Source organism: Gasterosteus aculeatus, chromosome 14 (assembly GCF_964276395.1).
Source record: "Gasterosteus aculeatus chromosome 14, fGasAcu3.hap1.1, whole genome shotgun sequence".
In the NCBI taxonomy this organism is placed as follows: Eukaryota; Metazoa; Chordata; class Actinopteri; order Perciformes; family Gasterosteidae; genus Gasterosteus; species Gasterosteus aculeatus.
In genome coordinates this window covers 17,002,234-17,022,796 of record NC_135702.1, presented here as the reverse complement: position 1 = coordinate 17,022,796, position 20,563 = coordinate 17,002,234, and the positions used below count along the sequence as shown (strand labels likewise).

At 45.2% G+C, this 20,563-nt stretch overlaps 2 protein-coding genes across 3 annotated transcripts in view; one reads left to right on the top strand and one right to left on the bottom strand.

Annotated features, from left to right (window-relative positions):
* Nucleotides 1–468: 468 nt before the first annotated feature.
* On the bottom strand, nucleotides 469–13,357 carry slc71a2a (solute carrier family 71 member 2a). Its single transcript, XM_040197593.2, has 13 exons — nucleotides 13,304–13,357; nucleotides 12,406–12,719; nucleotides 9,752–9,850; nucleotides 8,938–9,000; nucleotides 8,622–8,749; nucleotides 7,997–8,111; nucleotides 7,040–7,258; nucleotides 6,832–6,945; nucleotides 6,161–6,232; nucleotides 5,682–5,794; nucleotides 4,707–4,804; nucleotides 4,280–4,443; nucleotides 469–3,058 (listed from the first exon to the last, which is right to left on the bottom strand). Exons 2-13 carry the CDS (start codon nucleotides 12,478–12,480, stop codon nucleotides 2,786–2,788), a joined length of 1,533 nt encoding a protein of 510 aa, XP_040053527.1. The 5' UTR covers nucleotides 12,481–12,719; nucleotides 13,304–13,357; the 3' UTR covers nucleotides 469–2,785.
* A 1,128-nt stretch (nucleotides 13,358–14,485) lies between these two features.
* LOC120831830 (uncharacterized) overlaps nucleotides 14,486–20,563 on the top strand; it is a 14,752-nt gene continuing 8,674 nt past the window's right edge. The window contains exons 1-14 of one of the 2 annotated variants that reach the window (XM_040197594.2): nucleotides 14,486–14,683; nucleotides 14,879–14,951; nucleotides 15,065–15,107; nucleotides 15,372–15,450; nucleotides 16,087–16,175; nucleotides 16,262–16,408; nucleotides 16,500–16,551; nucleotides 16,681–16,781; nucleotides 17,866–17,951; nucleotides 18,372–18,453; nucleotides 18,529–18,614; nucleotides 18,686–18,773; nucleotides 18,953–19,001; nucleotides 19,128–19,218. In XM_040197594.2, the coding sequence (XP_040053528.2) occupies nucleotides 14,622–14,683; nucleotides 14,879–14,951; nucleotides 15,065–15,107; nucleotides 15,372–15,450; nucleotides 16,087–16,175; nucleotides 16,262–16,408; nucleotides 16,500–16,551; nucleotides 16,681–16,781; nucleotides 17,866–17,951; nucleotides 18,372–18,453; nucleotides 18,529–18,614; nucleotides 18,686–18,773; nucleotides 18,953–19,001; nucleotides 19,128–19,218 (1,128 nt within the window). In that variant the 5' untranslated portion in view covers nucleotides 14,486–14,621. The remainder of the gene's footprint in view (nucleotides 14,684–14,878; nucleotides 14,952–15,064; nucleotides 15,108–15,371; nucleotides 15,451–16,086; nucleotides 16,176–16,261; nucleotides 16,409–16,499; nucleotides 16,552–16,680; nucleotides 16,782–17,865; nucleotides 17,952–18,371; nucleotides 18,454–18,528; nucleotides 18,615–18,685; nucleotides 18,774–18,952; nucleotides 19,002–19,127; nucleotides 19,219–20,563) is intronic. The other variant, XM_040197596.2, reaches the window with a different exon arrangement.

The following is a 20,563-nucleotide window of genomic DNA, read 5'->3' as shown; positions in this document are numbered from 1 at the left end:
CTGAGCAATAACCACAGGCAATATGCTGCATTGCCCAGTAGAGGTCGTGGCCGAGTGGCGTTGTTCTCCTCAGCTGCTGTCAAACGTCAAATGAAACGGACTTCCTTGACATTTGACGTTTACTACTCAATCATATGTAGTTTGGGTTAGTTGGTTATTCCAATGTAAATTTAAATACGTGGTTTCTGTTCTTGAGCTTTTGATCTTTTAAAGAACAAAACACTTTCAAACAAATGTATTCACTGCAGAATTATAAATCAAACTGATCATGCTATTGTGATAATAGTTAACAAAGCAGCATGAATTAAACTGAGTTAATCTAATGTTACTTTTGCTAAATGTGTGTGCCGGTTGGTAAATGTATTGCAGTATTGCAGTTATTGAATGAGACGTTCCACAGCTGAGAAAAGACGAGAGAAACCTTCTCTGTGGTTGGCGGGAGGAAAGCGGACAACAACAACCACCACATTTCTTTTCAAAAGCAGATGTCAAGTGTTGTTCTCTTTTAATTTCCAACAAACATTTAATCCATGTACAATATTTACACTGTTGAAACAGTCTCACTGAGGCTGAAATAACTCAGTTAAACACCTACAAGTGTTCACATGCACACTAACACCCTCTGGACTATTTGCTGGTACAATCATCACATCTCATCTGAAGGAAGCTCATCCTGGTTTACAAACAAAGTGGTTCACTAGTAAAAGAGCATCAGGATTAACTGTCTTTGTGGTCATTATGGGAATATTACATTAATGCATGATGCAATGAGCTTAGATTGGAGAATATGTATCTAATATTTCATTTTAAAATACCGGTAATATGAATATTTCTTGAATAACAACCAGTTTCTCTTTGTTTCTTCATCATCGTGTTTTAAAAATACATCAAACTAAAGCGAGAACTTGTGTATCAGTGTGCATGTAAACATACTCCGGTATGAAAAAAATAAGTTACTTATATTTTAGTCCTGGAGAATTGAACCCCCAACTCTTTCTGCCTCAGTGCCAATGAGCTGCAGGACTGACAACCCTCATATCAACCACAACAAATACGCCGATCCATTTATACATAAACCATATAATATCATTCACATGTGCATTTACATTTCAAGCTAATAAAGTAAATAACTGCGTGCGCTCGGTGTCGGTTCTTTCTGCATTTCTCCCTGAATCCTCTGTGAAGCTTCGTGTGCAAGTTCACCGCCGGAGGATCACTGCTGTCGGGGGACAAACCTCACGTGTGCAACTAGTGACCTCACCTCCCCTTCAGCACCCAATCAGCTGTCCGAACCATGCGGGGACTCATTTTGGGCCAGATTGATGGCGCCTCGCTGTCAGCTCAGCGGTATCTCTAGATTCTAAAATCTCTAAATCCCTACATTCTGGTAGCAGGACGTCATGAAAGATGAGTGATGTGCAAGATAACCAGCAGGCTGCGGTTTGACAATCCTCCAGCGTCTGCACGTTGTGCAAACTTCACGTTGTGCAAACTTCACGTGGTGACACTGGAACAAAGTAGTAGAGCAACGTTGCGTCTCAGTGCCTCCAAATCTATCGACTGCCGGCTGGTTACGTGGCGATGGCAACAAAACTAGTCGCTTGGGTTTAACAAAAGGCTCGAACTCCGTTTGTTAAGAAGTAAGTTCTTTACCAGGGCTGTGACTAATGAGAAAATAGTGAAACACGTCCATGTATTTCCAAAAGCCAAATATTACTTTCCTTGTTCAGTCCCAAACTCTAAATTATCCTTTTCGTTGTCACCAAAAAAGAGAAGAATCCGTTGGTGAAGAATTGTCATTAACTATTCAAAAATGTACCACGTGTTGTCCAATTAGCACCAATACAGAACATCTGTTTAAAAAAAAGCAGCTATTGTTTGACCAATCTGAAAAAGTGTCTTTGCTTCCAAATTTCCGATTTTATTTTCAAATCAGAAATTAGAAATCAAGAATAGAGCGACACACCGTTGCCCATCTGTGGTTATGGACACTGCTGATGTTCACACAGCTGGAGCTGACAGGTCCTCCAGCAGCGTTGATAAAGTGACTGTGATATCAAACCAAAGGTGATGCTAGATGAGTAAATGCAGGTTGAGTGATCTGAGGTAGAGCGACAAGAAGCTCGGGCTCGTTGGGCTGAAGATACTGTACACTTAAAATATAAATAAAAATAAAATAAAGAGTATAAACAAATGCTGATGTTTTCGGCTGCTATAAATACGTAGCAGACATGTTCCATTTTTTACAATAACCGATGACAAATGAGCCGTAGCATTAAAATAATACAGCTGAGGATAAAAAAACACCTTTTCTTCTTTATCATTAAAAATCAAAACAATCAACTACTTCAAGCTTAAAGATGAACAATAACCCTTCCGCTAGAACCTAGAATACTCATTTTTCCCCCATCACATGGGGGCGTATCCCAAACCTGGCCACCCCCGCGGCCGGCCCCTCCCCCTCCAAGCGGCGGGGGCCGCTGCGGCTCCCCGTCGAATCCTCGCCTTGGTGTTCTCTGTCAAGTTGGAGGGCGACATCTTATTCGCAGATCTGAGCTCCCGTCCTCTTGTGAGAGAAACGTCCTCATTGGTTGCTCACAAGATGTTACATCCTCTGCTCCTGGTAGTTGAAGTAGCACCGCCCCCTGACTCTGAAAACAACAGCCATTGGAGCTTTCCTGCTGCCAATCGCATCTTCTGACAAAAAATAAAGTACACTAAGTTCTGCCCTGCAGCAAAGAAAATGTGTCAATCAGTGGAGCTGCGATGGAGGCCCCGCCCTCCGTCAAACGACGCTGTCGTGCAGCAGCGGCTCAAAGTCCCCGTCGCTGGCGGCGGGCGGAGCCTCCTCGTCGCTGCCCGGGAGGGGCGTGTTGATGTGGACGCCGGCCAGCGAGGACATGGACTCCTTGCTGTCCAGCTGGGGCTTGTCGCCGAGGGACAGCTGGGAGGCCGAGGAGGAGCGCGGCGGTTTCTCAGGGATGAAGAGTGCGACAACAAAGGCCACGACTACGCTGCACGCCCCCAACAGGAACGGCGGGCCGGGTATGAGGCCTCGCTGAGAAAGAGAGATACATTTATTTAAGGAAGTCCTTCAATCAAAGAGTCCACATGGACATCGGCTAAACTGCATGACGTGTCCCTGCCCGACTCCTGATGTCACAGGCATTTTAAATTGTGCTGCAGCTGCAAACTGTTTGATTCTACTCAATGTGGTCGACCTGCGCCTGTATGTTTACATTGGTTTTATCTTACTTCCACACACGTTCCCTCTGAGTGCAACAGGACATGAGATCAGCATTATGACACACAACTATTTACTCTCCTGTACGGCTCATTGGCTGCAGCGAGCTAGCCGCTAAGCTAACATCAATGCTACGAGAAACACACGGCGGTCTCCAGGGGAGTTTACCTTGTGTGTGTGTGTGTGATAATTCAAAGTAGGAGTTCAGTGGTGTGTGTGTGTTGAGCTGCAACTAACGATTATTTTGATAATCGATCGATTATTTTTTCGATTAATCAATGAATCGGATGAAAAAACAGCATTAAAAAAGCTTTAATTTCCACCCTTTATTCTAAAACAGAACTGCAAATTCACATTGAGAAAAGACTTTAGAAAGTCCACAAACCGGTTGCTCCTTGAACATAATAATCCATAAAAAATAAAGAGAATTACAAATCAGAAGATTTAACAGGATAATCAGAACTTCTCCACACTACACTCACAAACACACCCCATGTTCATTAGTACCATCATTGTAGTGCCACATCTAAAAAGTGCTATGAGATGAATTTAAAATGGCATTAAGTACAATACACACAAATATATTTGTCAACACAAACACAAAATATATACATGACACCAGATTGTAAAAGCAATGGTCCAAAAAAGGCTTTAATGCTGCTGTTAGCGAGCTGCATAATGATAATGATGATAAGATGATAGTAATGAGGAGCCGCTGGAGGCTCTCTTAGTCCACTTTGCGTGTTTATTTAGTGTGAAATGCTCGCACACGTTGGACGACTAGTCGAACACGTCTCTGCCTGCGTCATGTGACTCACAGCAGCTGGTGGCTCTTGCCTCTACGTCCGATCGGCTCTTTTTAAAACGTATTTTGCTCGGCGCGAAACTCCGCAACTAATGGAGTGACGTATTAATCGCACGACACACCGAATCGATAATGAAATTAGTTGCCAACGCTGCGATCTCCTCCATTGGTTGTTGCAGCTCTAGTGTGTGTATCAATAAACCTGCTTGTGTGTGTGTGTGTGCACTTACCTCAGCGGGACTTTGCACAGGAAGGGGGTCCACGTTGAATTCTCCCTGGATGGGGTCCAGGGTGTTGAGCTCCACATTGAAGAGGAAGAAGATGAATCCATACAAAGCTGGACCAAGACCGTTACACAGACCCCGGATCCCTGTGATCATCCCCTGGACCACACCTGCAGGAGGAGGACAGCGGTGGCTTTATTGGAGCCGTGCACCTGCTGCTGACTCCGTGAACGCTGGATCTCATTTAGTGCCTCCTTTAGTAACACAAGTCCTATTCAAGACATCCACAATAACACAATGACCTGTTGTTCTGAGGAGAGAAGGGAGCGCAGAGAGAAGAGAACCAAACATGGAGGAGAGCAGGATAAGATGGGAGGGAAGACGATAGGAGAGGAGGATGGATAGGAGATGAGACAAGGTGTTTCCTCGTCACCTTGTTTATCGGAATCAGCAGACTGTGACACCAGAGCAGAGACAGCCGGGAAGGTGATAGAGGACATTGCTGCTACAGCACCAGCTGCCCACATCATCCTGTTGAGACACACACACACACACACACACACACACACACACACACACACACACACACACACACACACACACACACACACACACACACACACACACACACAGCGAAGATGTTTGATCTCTTTGTGATATCGTCGCTGTGTTCACCATCTGACATCTATATGTAGATTGGACCGATTGGCTGTTCAGCCCCTAAACCCCTCCCTCCAACAGAGATTGTCCAATCACAGCTGACATTAATGTTGCTGGGCACACGCTTGAATAATCACTGTGTTAATTACAACATAGATGCTGTTTTTTCTTCTTCTATCCTAAAAAGAAACTATTCATTGTTTTATATGAATCAACTTTGGGCGTCATAATGATGGAATTACTTTTAACTTAACCTCCGTTTCTTCTGAGTGAAGCCAATGCAGAAGTGTGTTAAAACAGAACAGAGGGCAATTTCTCTGGTTGCAGAAAGCAGTTGGATCCTATAGAAGTGTCTGAGAAAGGGACTGATTTATTACCTCAAACATGAGCTTATGTTTAGCTTAAGCTTCAAAACAGCAACCGTGGCCCATTTCGAGTCAAATAGAACATGCCATGAGAACAGGGGATGCTTTAAGGCGGGACTCTCAGTGATTGACAGGCCGCTATCGGAGCTGTATGAGACGTCGCTCCTCCGCATTACAAATATGGTAATCGTTAATAATATGGCAAGAAGCCTACAAACCACAGTGCGACTACATCCACCCCTTACATACCGTCTATGCAGAAGCTAGTTCTACTGGTTCCCATGACACCAGGTAGCTATCCTAATCATGTCACATCCCTAACCAGTTCTACTATATACATATGCAATGATGACATTTTGTAGGCGGTAAGCACGAGATCTCACCATGGCTCTGATCCTAAGCCGTACCAGGCTAGCTGAAGGATCTGGAAGCCCAAACCCAACAGAACGGTGTTTTTATTACCCAGAGTCCTCATCAGCAGCGTGAGGACCAGAGTCTGAGGACGGAGAGGGACGGATGGTTTGCATATTCTCTACAAGCCTTTTACTTCTGTAAGAAACATGTTTTATTCATTAAGAAGTAGCAACAGCTGAGCGAGCATGTGAAAGCTTTTCACTCTGCACTCAACCTTCAGAGCACGTCGCTCATGTGTGTAAATGATGATTCTGGTGTGTAAAGAGCAGAAGTTACCCAACCGGCCCTGATTTGCAGATGCAGTTAGAACTGCAATGTGACAAATTAGGACTCATGAATTGATATTATATTTATATATTGCTACGTGTAGGTGGAAATTGGATCCAGATTGTTTTGTGTAAATATGGTTTATCCTGTTCATCCTCTGCGGTGTCTGTGTGTCTGTTACCTGGGCAACGATGGACAGAATCCCCACCACTCCAATAAACACAGCGATGGTTGTGGAGGAGAAATTTATGATCTGAGGAGACAGACAGACAGTGTTAAAACAATCACTTAAACATGACATGCATACTGATATTTGAGCAGATATTAGATATTAGAGCATGTTTAGAGGACACAAAGCTCACATTCCAAACGCTGCAACATGTATGACAAGGCCTGGTTAGTTTGTTTAGAGTGACCCACACAGAGAGACGGTTATGAATAATATATAGGAGTCTATGGACTAAACACCAGGAGACCCAACATTGATCCTTGGGATTCCTTTATTGATATAAAACAATTGGCCACAACAGTCTAAACTTTACCAGAAAGATCATTTGAGTTCTATGCAGAAGGATCAAAAGGTATATTTAACAAAGTGTACCGGTGGTCCAGAACAACAGAGCTGTGTTCCTGCCCATGGTTAAAGCTTAATTTACACACTGAGATAAAAATGACGTGTCAGTTTATCAATGCATTATATATATCTGAGTAAATGTAGTTAAAATGTATAATATTGTTGACATCCATTAATTGGTGCAAAATATTTGAATTGAGCACAAAGTGACTCTGAAAAGCAGTTGTAGTAACAGCGGCATTAATATTGTTCCTACGTGTGGAAACAGTGTGTCTCACCTGTCTCAGGTAGAGGAAGAAGCTGGAGTACTGGCCGGCCTCCGGCAGGTAGGACAGGAACACGGTTATGCAGATCAGGAGGACCGTCGGGTCCTGACCCACTTTCCTCAGAGACTGAAGGACACACACGCCGTCAGTTATTAATAAACTGTGTCCAAAAACCCAACAAATCAACCGAGGTGTAGAAGTGGTTTGATTGGTTACTGACAGTGAAGGGATCGGCCTGCTCCCAGGATATGGGCGCCCCCCAGGTGTTGAGCCTCATCTTGTCCGGCAGAGACTCGGGCACGGCCAGTAGGATGAAGCAGATGTCGGCCAGGGCCACCAGCGTGGCCACCAGCACCACCAGGTTGTCTCCGTACCAGGCCGACAGGTAGGCCCCGATGGCCGGACTCGTCACCAGGCTGGCCGCGAAAGTAGCTGACACCTGGAGGTCGAGAGGGGAGAGCGAGGGCGGTGGATGGAAGAAGCAGCAAGGACGCTACTTCATTGGTTTAAGCCAAGAAGGAGCTTCTTCTGCGACGGAGAGACCTCAGTGTCATTACGGTCAAAATGATATGAAAATAATGCAGACGCCAATAAAAGCGGTCTAATGGAATCCAGTTATGGCTCCAACACAGAGCGGCTCCGGTACACAATGTTGGCGCCTATATATATATATATATATATATATATATATATATATATATATATATATATATATATATAAGGCTTTATAAAAAAGCTAAAAGTGTCTTAAAAAAAGCTGGAGAAAACCAAGCTCATTCCACTACAAATCATAATCCATATATAGTACTCAATACGCTCTGTTTTGTTTTTGTTCATGACCATGATGTTGATTATTGAATAAGATTATTTTTAGTCAGGGGTCTTCTCAACATGAGCTTATTTCATCAAGGGAATTTGTGCTGCAATATTTAAATGAACCCACTGATTTAAAAAAAAATCTCTATTTCACAAAGAGAAAACTGGTCGATTGTGTTCCAGGTTTCCCAGGACACACGGTAATCACTCATCATCACAGGAGGCGTCTGTATTTGACCTCTTCAACTCTCCTTTCATACACGCAAACGTGCACACTTGAAGATGAGCATGTTCTTCACTAACGTGACAGTCTCATTCGTGCAGTGAACACACATTTGAAGATGCACAACACGCTGCTTACCAGACCGTAGGCTGTGCTCCGCTCTCTTTCGTCCGTCACATCGGCCACGTAGGCGAAGATCACGGAGAAGGTGACGGAGAAAGCTCCGGACATGGAGATCATGGCGAAGTACCACCTGCAGAGGGAGGTGAGAACCTCTTGAGAGCTGGACAACTTCAGCAAGGCCAAAGAGGACTCTTGTTTCCCGTTGAATGTAAAAGCGTGTGGATCCAATAAATAAATGGACTATATTTCTCTTTTCTAGTCTTCTGATCACTTAAAGCGCTCCAACACAACATGTCATCATTCATCCGTTCACACACCGTAGTCACAACTACGGGAGCAAATTGGTCTTAAGTGTCTTGCCCAAGGACACACAGACGGGCCGATCAAACTGCCGATGCCCTGATTGAAAGACGCCCCCTGCTCTCCACTGAGCCACAGTCGCCGCCTTCACTACACAATCCGATTTCCAGAGCAGTCGCCCCCTGCAGGTCATTAGAGAGAACGCAAGTTAAAGACACTGACGTCCACGTTCATAACACAGCTGTGAGGCTCCCGCGTGTCCCCCTCGACTCACTACTCTGCTGTACCTCCATCTGCCTCTGGTCGTCATTGTGCCTACAAAGACCACAGTGAGTCTTACCAGGGGCTGAGCCTCATCAGCGGGATCGGAGCGCAGGTGAAGAAGACGGTGACCAGGAGGAAGGTCCGCCGGCCCCACACGTCCGACAACGCACCGATCAGAGGAGCAGACATGAAGGACAGCAGACCCTTGATGTGGAGAGGCGGGGTCAGTTCAAAAACACACAATCCTCGCCAGCAGGAGTGAAGGATCACGACTGTGTGCAGACTGTGAAGCCCTCTGAGGCAAATTTGTCACTTGAGATTTTGGGGTGTACAAAATAAATTGAAATGTTAGATCTACGGTACGAGTGCAAAGACACTGTGTAAGATCTTACCTTCACGCCCTGAATGAGGCCGTTCATCAGGAACGTGTGCTGGGGAAAGGTCTCATGTAAAACCTGTGGATAGAGAAACAACACCGAGGATCAGTAAAACTAACACATTACAAAGTTAAGGCAACAAAGTGAAAGGAAAAAGAATCCACTTGACTTGGTTTTGTACGTTGCACCATGACAGAGCAATGAATCAGCTGAATGTTGGTATTAAAAGACCTTCCAGTGTGACCTCTAGGTTTACAACCTGGTGACGGGGAGGGGGGCTCTGTATAACGTTCCCCACAGCGCTTCATTCAGCGGGGCCTTCTCTCACATATTACAGCTGGGTATTAACTCATATCTTTCCATTCTGTACCTGAGTTATGTAGGAATACAAAACATCCCTTCATTGAAAAGCACCTGGGCATAATGATGCACGTGCCCCACGTTCATTTATTCAAAAAGGCTGTTAGATGCTGAACCGTGCAGTGGCACTCACAACCCTCCGCTTGGATTCCAACTGGAGACTAATGTCTCTTACTATGATCTACTCGTTAAAAATTGGCAGCTTGGCTGTTGATGCCAACCTGCCGCCTGCCACGGTGGGTGAGTGGGGACACGTCGTCCTCCAATCAGAGGGTTGGCGGTTCGATCTCAGGCCCGGCTAACCCAAATGTCCATGTGTCCTTGAGCAAGACACTTAACCCAACACGGCTCCTGTAGCTGCGACTACAGAGTGTGAATGTTAGTTACTGATGGGCACTGAGTGTGTGTGTCATCAGTGTGTAAATGGGTGTGAATGGCTGAATGATGTCATGTTGAAGTGCTTACTCACAGTGAGCATGGGAGTGGTGAGTAATCCCCAAGCGAAGAACTCCAGGAAGATCACCACCACGGCGTGGTACACACTGGGCCTGCCGATGCCCTGCTGGAGCTGCAGTACAAACAGATGTCAATGTGACCGCACAGTTAAAGGGCCACTTCACCAAACCCACACCATCGATCCTCACATGGTACCGGCTACGTCGTTAGGACCTAGACACAAAAGACTGGTAACAGAAAGCCCACTGAGTGGGAGGACTTGTTTCCATGCAGCCTAACAAAAGATTGCACCAAACCGAATGATGGAGATTGTAGGATGTGAATGAATCGTTTTATTATTTATTGTTTTAGATCTGTTGCATTCATTGTCAAAACATTCTTTTGTCAGCCAGTAAGAGAAATCATCATCGTTGCCAGTGTGAGGGCCTTTACTGACTGACACCTGCTGTGTACAATGTGTACAAATATCTTACTCTGTATTTGTGAACCATCATTGTATTGCTTTAACCGGCAGCTTCATCCAGAAATAAAACCCAGATAACTAACAGGAGAACTTATTGTGGAAGTGAATGACTATTCAGTCCTTTAAGCAAAAGGACATTTTAGAACAAGAGACCAGTAGAGCGAAAAGAAATACATATAAAGAAATACATATAAAATGTGCAGATAAGAACCTTTGCATAATGACATCATATAAGAGAGTACAGGCAATTGTTCTACTGAGGTTAGCCTCTAGACTACGACCTACCCATGGTTAACCTGTAGACTACAACCTACCCATGGTTAACCTGTAGACTACGACCTACCCGAGGTTAACCTGTAGATTACAACCTACCCGAGATTAACCTGTAGACTACAACCTAACTGAGGTGCGCCTGTAGACTACGACCTACCCGAGGTTAACCTGTAGATTACAACCTACCCAAGGATAACCTGTAGACTATGACCTACCCAAGGTTAACCTGTAGATTACAACCTACCCGAGGTTAACCTGTAGACTATGACCTACCCAAGGATAACCTGTAGACTACGACCAACCCGAGGTTAACCTGTAGACTATGAACTACCCAAGGATAACCTGTAGATTACAACCTACCCGAGGTTAACCTGTAGACTATGACCTACCCAAAGTTAACCTGTAGACTATGAACTACCCAAGGATAACCTGTAGATTACAACCTACCCAAGGATAACCTGTAGACTATGACCTACCCGAGGTAACCTGTAGACTACAACCTACCCGAGGTTAACCTGTAGACTATGACCTACCCAAGGATAACCTGTAGATTACAACCTACCCGAGGTTAACCTGTAGACTATGACCTACACGAGGTAACCTGTAGACTACAACCTACCCGAGGTTAACCTGTAGACTATGACCTACACGAGGTAACCTGTAGACTACAACCTACCCGAGGTTAACCTGTAGACTATGACCTACACGAGGTAACCTGTAGACTACAACCTACCCGAGGTTAACCTGTAGAATAGGACCTACCCGATGTTTGATTGTAGACTAAACTACAAACCCATTTGTTCAGTGTCATTGATTGTATATGACTTTAACTGATAACATAATGTACGCTTTGTATGGTCACAAAATTCATAGTTAATAAACCTCTAATTCTACCACTACAGCACTGACTATGACCTACCTTCAGTTTAGCTTTAGACGTCGACCTACCTGAGGTTAAACTGTGTAATGTGACCTACCGGGTCAGGCTGTATGCTATGACGTAGCACAGGTACGCTGTAGGGTGAGGCCTGGCTCCCTCCCATTTTATTTGAACTAATAATTAATTTACATTTGAATGGAATAACAAATCCGTAAATCTTTGCTTTCAGAAGTTGAACAAAATATAAGTTTAGAACTCTTGTTTTCGTTGTTTGTCTAATGTCTTGTTGCAACTAACGACTGTTTTCATTAGTTTTTTCCCAATAGATCTATTACTGTTCCATCAATACAACATGTTAACAGCCTGTCTGTGTGGTGTTAAAACAATGCCATTGTTGGGGAGATGTGAAGATGGAGGCTGACGGAGCGTTGGATGTGTATCTCAGGCTGTTATGTAACAGATAATGGATCCATCCTGACCAGCATCATCCTCACACTAAGCTGAGCTGCCTGCGCCCTGTCTCCATTACACACACACACACACACACACACACACACACACACACACACTCTCTCTGACACACACACACCTCCATCCAACAAAACACAGCCATTTTGGACCACAGCTGGTTCAGCTCTCATTTTCTCTGTAGGGTTCATTTGATCATCTCGAACATTTTGTCCATTTGTGTGATTTAATACGTATATGAACAAAATATATTTTTTTAAAAATTCAAAACATTTTTTATTGGAGGCGGTTGTTTTAAACCAGCCTCATATCAAGTCAACCATTTAAGTGTGTTTATGATTGATGTCTGCTATTAAATGCGCACCGGATTTTAAAAAGGAACCTACGTCATGTTTTAATGAGCTGTTATGTCATAGGTCGTTTTATGTTGTTATTATGTTGTTGTTATGATATTTTTAACAGAAATTAAAGCTAATGTAAAAAGCGATGTAAATAACAACAGATATAACAGATATATATATATTATACGGGCTGTTGAACGCTTAATAAAATATCTTAAAAATGGTGGTTGGCCTCCACCCACCGCAGCTTCATCCTTCATGATGATCTTCTTGACGAGCACCACCCGTCCGGTTCCCGCCGGCTGCTCCCCCGGCATCTCTTCACACCTGCCGCGGGTCACGAAGCATCCATGCCGCGTAGATATGCGCGGTTCTCCGGGTGCTTCCAGCGTTCCTGGTTGAGTAGCCCCGGCGAGGCTGGACCGAGCTGACGGTGGTAACGGGGACGTTGGCGGCGCTGAGATGGCGTCGCTGTTCACGGCGTCTCGCTTCGGATGTGCCGACGGGTCAGCCGTTGGTCCGCAGTGTTTGCGCACGCTCACACCGTCAAGTTGCCCTGACAACAGGGCAGTGCTTCCGGTTTGTATTTCTTCAAACTAAAAGCGACATGTGTTTTTACCAGCCTAATCTAAACCAAGTGTTTCAAACCGAGTTCATAAAATCCAAAATTCCAATCGTGAGGTGTGTATGTACCATAGGTATAGTTTGCATCACATGTAGATCTGCCCCTGAACTTTTTATTACAAATGACTCATATTTCAAATGTTTCTTTTTTATAGTCAGCAAAAATTGGCACCAAAATCCAACTAATGTGTATGTGGTGCAACATTTAGGTATTTATTAGTATTCAATGACTAGAAACGTAACTGGTTCTTGACTAACTGAGGACTACCTACTGACTAGTATGAACCTTATTTTTCGTTTTCCCGTCTCTTTCAAGAAATCAGCATTCATTTTGAAAGTCAGTTGCTCTTCTACCGGTCTCACCGACTGCACTTCAAATGCGGTTCGGTTGGATCCAGTCTAACCGGTCCATTCAGGACGTTACAGAAAAGCTACACTTACAGAGAGCAATTATTTGTAAACCCCCAAAATATGAACAGTATCGATATGACCAATTAACGGAATGACAACACTAACCTGGAGCCCGCGGACCGATCGGCTCGTCCTTCCTAGACCGGAAGTAGGATACTGCCCTCACAATAAAAGCGCTACGTCAGAAAACAGACCGTAAAGTGTAAACATATTTGTTTGTACTGAAGAGATTTTTGTTTGGCATTAACATATTCTGACCATATCAAAACAAGCCATTCATCCAGGGGCGGGGACATTATCATAACGACAAATGGCATAGTACGTTTGTTTGTTTTTTATTTTGAAAAGCTGATTCGGATTGCTGTGGCTGGACGGAGCTTGACAGGCAGCGCATGTCACGTGTTGGTGGCTGAGGTCGTGTCTGCATGCGCGTGTCTGCACGAATAGAACGTGATTAAAAAAGTGGTGACGTTGGTGAACGTGACCAGTTGGCTTCCATCATCAATCATCAGAGGATCAAATACTGAATACTTCATTATCAGTTCTTCGACAATCGGAATTATATAATAACGATGTCACTCTTTTTTAAAAACCTCATCAGCACGCGGTCACAGAAGAGGCACACATACATTTGAAATGAAATCAAGGTCATTTAGGTTTTGAAAGGTCCGGGTGGGATATGATGCCAGATTTACAGTGGCTTATTTCCCAAGTGAGAACTACGCATATAATGGGTTTAAAGTGCTCTGAATGAGGAGACAACCAGAGGAGAAAAATATTTTATAATTGTTATTAAAAATAAATATTTGATTAAGTAATAATCAGCCATCACAATAGTTTATAAAGGTGGCATATATATTCTTCTAATTCTGCAGCCTGTTAGTGTTTACAGCTTTTTATAGTAATAAAGGCATCAGAGGTAGCAAAAAGCTAATAGTAATAGTTAGTAGTAGTAGTAGTTAGTTAGTTAGTTTTACAGTCCGACACACATTCCGTCTTACTGCTTTTAGGTCTCGATTAAGTATTTACACAAATCATCAAACACAAGCAATAAGTACATACAGGAGTTCAAGATGATAATACTCATCTTAAGTAGCTGCTTTAATTATAGTACTTTATACCCCAGAATAATTTGAATGTTTACTTAAATAGGTTTTTACTTCTGCAAAAAAGCAATAAGAACAGCACCCAAGATGATCGTCTTGTATCAGCCCTCTCGCCTTGTCCAAATGCTGAGCTGCTCCGCTGTGTTCAAAACGCGTCGCTGGGCAACAGGGCACCTGCAGAGGAAAGTGTGTGTTGTTACCTGTAAATCGACACTCGCGGGACGGCAGTCGCACTGTGAAACTCATCTGTGGTTCAGTGCAGCTTCAATGAAACACAGACAACCTCAACTAAAAGACCCAGAAGTGGAACCAAGAAGATGGCATTAGCCAGCGGCCATTGGCTGGAGAAAGAGGTGAGGGGAGAAGCCCCACGTCCCAGGTGGGTCTCATTATTGTGTACGACGGTCTAAAACTGATAATTCATCCATTCTGCAGGATGCTATTGAGCCATGTGACGATATGAATTCATTTACGCCGGACTGCTGCCGTGATGAAGATATTTCAAAGTGTTTTCTGTGGTGGCGTTTGGTTGTTTGACAGAAACCATTGTGTCGTCCAATGTCTCATGTTGCAGACATGGCCACGCTTTAGCTTTGGCAGGAAACGTCGCCTTCCTGTTCGGAGGAGCTTCCAGCAACAACAAAGAGGTGACTGAACTCAGTTAATTTTTACAAGAGAAGCCTGCTTTTCATTCACACACCAAAAATGGCCAAACAGAGAATCTGGTAATGGTCTGAGACATTTCTTCTCATTCATCTAGGAGGACATCAATGTTTACTTCAACGACTTCTACATGCTAACAGGTACAGATGAAAATGTAGACCATACATAGAACAACTCTATTTTAAGGTGGAGGATACAGCAGCTGATACTTTTGAATCTCTTGGCAGATGGATATATCTCATTTCCAAATGTTTCATAAATCCTTTCTTGAGTTTGGGGATATCATGATATATTTCAATATGTGCTTTAATTAAGCATGACTTTATTACTTGTGTATTTAGTTCTTTACACATCATTTCTCATTAAATACAATGTGTGAAGTAAGATTTTGTGGTTGTTTGTAGTGTCTCCTGATGATGTGACGTGGGAGGAGATACCTCAGCGCGGAGAAGTTCCCACAGCCAGAGAAGGACACACTCTTTGGTAAACCACAGCACTGACTCGGTTAGCTGGTCCTGCAGCGGCCAGCGACGTGTATTAGCTTAAGAAGACCACGGTGGCACATGGTGCTCTTGTGTTGGCTCGTACTGTATGTTGAATCGGTAGCGTCACGCATTGAGCGTGACAGTCACGTATTTCGGTCAGAAGTCGGACCGCCTCGGATCCGAGCGTCGCCAAGACTCGAGTGAGCAGAATACAGTTATTGTGTTTAGGTTTGCTAACTCACCCAAACCACACAGAACCACCCTGTAATCAGACACTAACAGAAACTGCTAAGCGACAATCCTTGTGGCTTCCTTGTTCCCCGTTGCACATTTCAAAGAATGGCATAAATGTAGTTTTAATGAATCCTGATGTTCGACATACCCAGTGAAAAGCTGACTTCAACGTGAAAATACAGAACGTATTGCTTTGTAGTGCAATCAAATAAGGGTGGGAGAGACCAGCGTAATATGCTTGTTCTATTGGCCAAACGCTCTCCATCTGTACATTTACACTTTTTAACGAAACAGTAAGATCTCTACACTGTGATGCAGGGCCTGTTGTATAAGGTTTTTGACGGGGTCCCGTGTACAGGGCAGCAGAGACTCTCTCATCCGGCATTTGCCTCTTTTTAAGTGTCGTGAAAGGAAAGCTGTATCTGTTTGGCGGAGCGTCCGGCTACGACGCCACTGAGTGTCTCCCGGGAGTCTACAGCTTTGACATCGGTGAGGTGAAGTCACAGGTCCAGCCTGCTCGGTGCTCCACTAAAACAAAGCCGGACAACAGGGTGACATATTTACATTTCTAATAGTGTCTCTGACTTGGGACCGCTTGGCAGTCGGCGGCGTGGCCCTCAGAACCCTCAGACACGGCGCCGTTGCCGTGGGAGACAACATCTACGTGTACGGAGGCGTTCTGAGAGGGAATCCGACCGACGACCTCATGGTCTTCAACACAGGTCACATGATCATCGTCATCTTACTTAGAGGACCGTACCTGTGGCTGTTAGGGTGCACGTCACTGTATGTTTTTTCTCTGCTCTGTTTCAGCGTCTCTCACCTGGACGCCGGTCAAAACCAGCGGATCGCTTCCTCCGGCCCTGTGAGACACTTATTAAACGTTCCACCGAGTATTCCTCACAGGACTGTTTCATTGGATTATATTAAAATGCTCAGGGGTCGGAAGTGACACACACATGTGTGTGTTTATTGAATGTGTGTGTGTGTGTAGGTGGGGTCAGAGTTTTGCTCTGGTGGGGGATCAGGTGTTCATGTCCGGAGGTTATGAAGCAGGTGGAGTCTTCTGCAACAACTTCCATGTTCTCAATACAGGTAAGAAGAGACGGATTCAGAAGAAATGTGAGGTTTGTTTTTTATTGAACTGCCGTCAGTGTCGGCTGGTCCACAGGGGGCCATCGGGGTGTGGCCCCGCGGCGGGGCCATCGGGGTGTGGTCCACAGGGGGCCATCGGGCTGTGGCCCACAGGGGGCCATCGGGCTGTGGCCCCGCGGCGGGGCCATCGGGGTGTGGTCCACAGGGGGCCATCGGGCTGTGGCCCCGCGGCGGGGCCATCGGGGTGTGGTCCACAGGGGGCCATCGGGCTGTGGCCCCGCGGCGGGGCCATCGGGGTGTGGTCCACAGGGGGCCACACCCCGATGGCCCCCTGTGGACCACAATCCTTCCATTATTTATCCGACAAGTGCTTCATGTCCCTTACTCACGTATCTGCTGGATTCTGTCCCCGTTGACTTAAAAAGCACGAGAAGCTAAACGCGGCGTTAGCACGTAGCTAACTAGCTAGCCTCTCTTTGTACATGCGGCTTCCCTGTCACGCCGGTCCGTTGCCTGATTGTAAGGTCGGCTGAACTGAGTCCAGTTGTTTTACCTCTAGTTGCTCCGGTTCTTCTCTCTAACGGGTCTTGGAGGAGAGAATGTACCGTATCGGGTCGGGTCTTCTTGGAAGGAAACTGCTCGTGGTTTTTACGTTGTTGAAACGGCGCCCTGACGAGAGCGCAGTAGGGCGGCGAAGCCCAATGCTGAATGTATGTTAGGACTCTGAAATGATTTGTCACTCATTCATCTTACCAGTGATTGGCTGAACTGCTTCTTAGACCCGCCGCTTTGGGGCCGTGAACGAGTCCCGCTGAGACATGCGGAGAGGACGTGCAGGAAAAGCTTATATTTTGCGCAGATATCTTAATTTACAAATATTACTGGGGATATAATCCACGTTTCAAAAACACAAATAGACACATATTGACTATTTGAAAAATATATTTTTAATATCATTTAAAAAAAAATATTTTTTTGTGGCTCACGGTGGGGCCACGCCCCATTTCCCTCTGTGTATTAAATAGGGTGACGTGTGGTCTCCACAGATCATACTTTGACTTTTGAGTTTCACCCGTTTCTTTAGAGACTTTGCAGTGGCAGAAATGGGAGGTGAAGGGAGACTCACCAGCAGCCTGCAGCGGACAGACACTGACTGCACACCACGATAAAGTACACACACACACACACACACACACACACACACACACACACACACACAGGCAGGTTTATTAGGACTCAAATTGGCTAAACCTTTTTAAACACGTCTTACTGGGTCAGACAAGGGAACGGGTACAGGAGCTGATGGAGTCTGACCTGCTGATGCAATGATACAACATGGATAGACGCAGCTCAGACTGTTCACCTCAAATATGTCTTGTTTGTTTTGGTGGTGATTAATATTCCTCATCTTTATCACCATGAATACTAAGTTTGAGTGGGAAGTAATATTTTTGAAATTAACCAATTATCTCATCCAGCACACATAAACAATATATAGAAGGAGAAATCAAAGGTAGTGCATGTATAAATTAGTGTAAAATAATATAATATTTTCCCATTTATTAATGACTCTGCCTCGATCCCATGCAGGATATCTACCTGTTCGGTGGCAAAACCACAAATGAGGACGGCACGGTGACGCCTTCCAATGAAATCCACAAACTCAGTATTTGTGAGTAGTTGTGAGCTCACAGATTAAAATAGGAGTTACTGTACGTAAAGTTTGAGTCACATCTTTTCTTTTCAGCTAAGATGAAGTGGAAGGTTCCTCTGTACGTTGGAATTCCTCCGGCCCGACGCCACGGACACAGCGCCTTCATTCTCCACAGCCACGTCAGTACCACGTCGGACGAGATTCGCTGTCCTCGAGTCTTATAATATGAACCTTTTGTTGTGGCTGGCAGCTGTATGTGTTTGGAGGGAAGAACGAGGAGCAGGAGTTCAATGACCTAAGAGTGATGAAGCTCATTAACCCCTCAGAGAGACAACCAGGTACATTTATGTCATTCGCTTCTCTGAACCGAACATAATGTGAGTGGGATCAACTACAGACACTTTAATCCAGACAAGGGGTTTTGAATATCACAGCCTTTGGACCTAAATGCTATTTAAGGTGATACAGAAGTCCCATGGGCCTCGCAGTGTTGAAACGTGAAGCCCTTTCTCCACAGTGATGAGGGAGATCCTGTCAGAGTTCGGTCTGCAGGGAGTCAGCCACAGGTCAGCCGCTGCTGGGCTTCATCCCCCGTGGAGCGTGTGTCTGCAGATCTAGAGCTCACTTCACGACTGAGTCTCATCTCTGGCTTTTAACAACCTGCTTTCCTTCTGGTTTTGATCGCTAAACAGTTTCACCCCCACGAAGATTCCCAACGTTCGCTACGAGCTGAGCGAGTCCGCTCCGCTCGAGCAGCCCAGAAACACGGCAGCTACTGCGCAGGTGATGACGCCATGAATCTGCTGAGGTTACAGCATTGAAAAAGAAATCAACCTAAAGATGTTCTGTTTTGCAACTGCATCCTGCACCCGACATCATAAAGGGACGAGTTTAATGTATAATTGTTGTGGTATTGTGTAGCAGTGGCAGCAGCAGTAGCAGTAGTAGATGTGGTAGTGGGTGTTGTGACAGTAGCAGCAGCAGTAGTAGGAGTAGTAGCAGTAGCAGTAGCAGCAGTAGCAGTAGCAGCAGTTGTAGTAGCAGCAGCAGCAGTAGCAGTTGTAGTAGCAGTAGCAGTAGCAGTAGTAGCAGCAGCAGTAGCAGTAGCAGTAGCTGCAGTAGCAGTTGTAGTAGCAGTACCAGTAGCAGTAGTAGCAGTAGCAGTAGCAGCAGCAGTTGTAGTAGCAGCAGCAGCAGTAGCAGTTGTAGTAGCAGTAGCAGTAGCAGTAGTAGCAGTAGCAGTAGCAGTAGCAGCAGTAGCAGTACTAGCAGTAGTAGTAGCAGAAGTAGTAGCAGTAGCAGAAGTAGTAGCAGTAGCAGTAGCAGTAGTAGCAGTAGCAGTAGCAGCAGTAGCAGTACTAGCAGTAGCAGTAGCAGATGTGGTAGTGGGTGTTGTGACAGTAGCAGCAGCAGTAGTAGTAGCAGTAGTAGTAGCAGCAGTAGCAGAAGTAGTAGCAGTAGCAGCAGCAGTAGTAGCACCAGTAGTAGCAGCAGCAGTAGCCGTAGCAGTAGTAGTAGCAGCAGTAGCAGCAGTAGTAGCAGCAGTAGCAGCAGCAGCAGCAGCAGTAGTAGCAGTAGTAGTAGTAGTAGCAGTAGTAGCAGTAGCAGCAGTAGTAGCAGTAGTAGCAGCAGTAGCAGCAGTAGTAGCAGTGGTAGTAGCAGCAGCAGCAGCAGTAGTAGTAGCAGTAGTAGTAGTAGCAGCAGCAGTAGTAGTAGCTGCAGCAGCAGCAGCAGCAGTAGTAGCAGTAGTAGCAGTAGTAGCAGCAGCAGTAGCCGTAGCAGTAGCAGCAGTAGTAGCAGCAGCAGCAGTAGTAGCAGCAGTAGCAGCAGTAGTAGCAGTAGTAGCAGCAGTAGCAGTAGTAGTAGCAGTAGTAGCAGCAGCAGCAGTAGTAGCAGTAGTAGCAGCAGCAGCAGAAGCAGCAGTAGTAGTAGCAGCAGTAGCAGTAGTAGTAGTAGTAGCAGCAGCAGCAGCAGTAGTAGCAGCAGTAGCAGCAGTAGTAGTAGCAGTAGTAGCAGTAGCAGCAGTAGTAGCAGCAGTAGCAGCAGTAGTAGCAGTGGTAGTAGCAGCAGCAGCAGCAGTAGTAGTAGCAGTAGCAGTAGTAGTAGTAGCAGCAGCAGTAGTAGTAGC

Bases quoted from the DNA above. Each gene is read 5' to 3' on its own strand.
- slc71a2a (XM_040197593.2), bottom strand. From the start codon at position 12,480: ATGCCGGGGGAGCAGCCGGCGGGAACCGGACGGGTGGTGCTCGTCAAG. The intron at 8,112-8,621 runs GTAAGACTCACT...CTCCCTCTGCAG, and splicing joins CTGATGAGGCTCAGCCCCTG to GTGGTACTTCGCCATGATCT. The intron at 6,946-7,039 runs GTCAGTAACCAA...TGTGTCCTTCAG, and splicing joins AGCAGGCCGATCCCTTCACT to TCTCTGAGGAAAGTGGGTCA.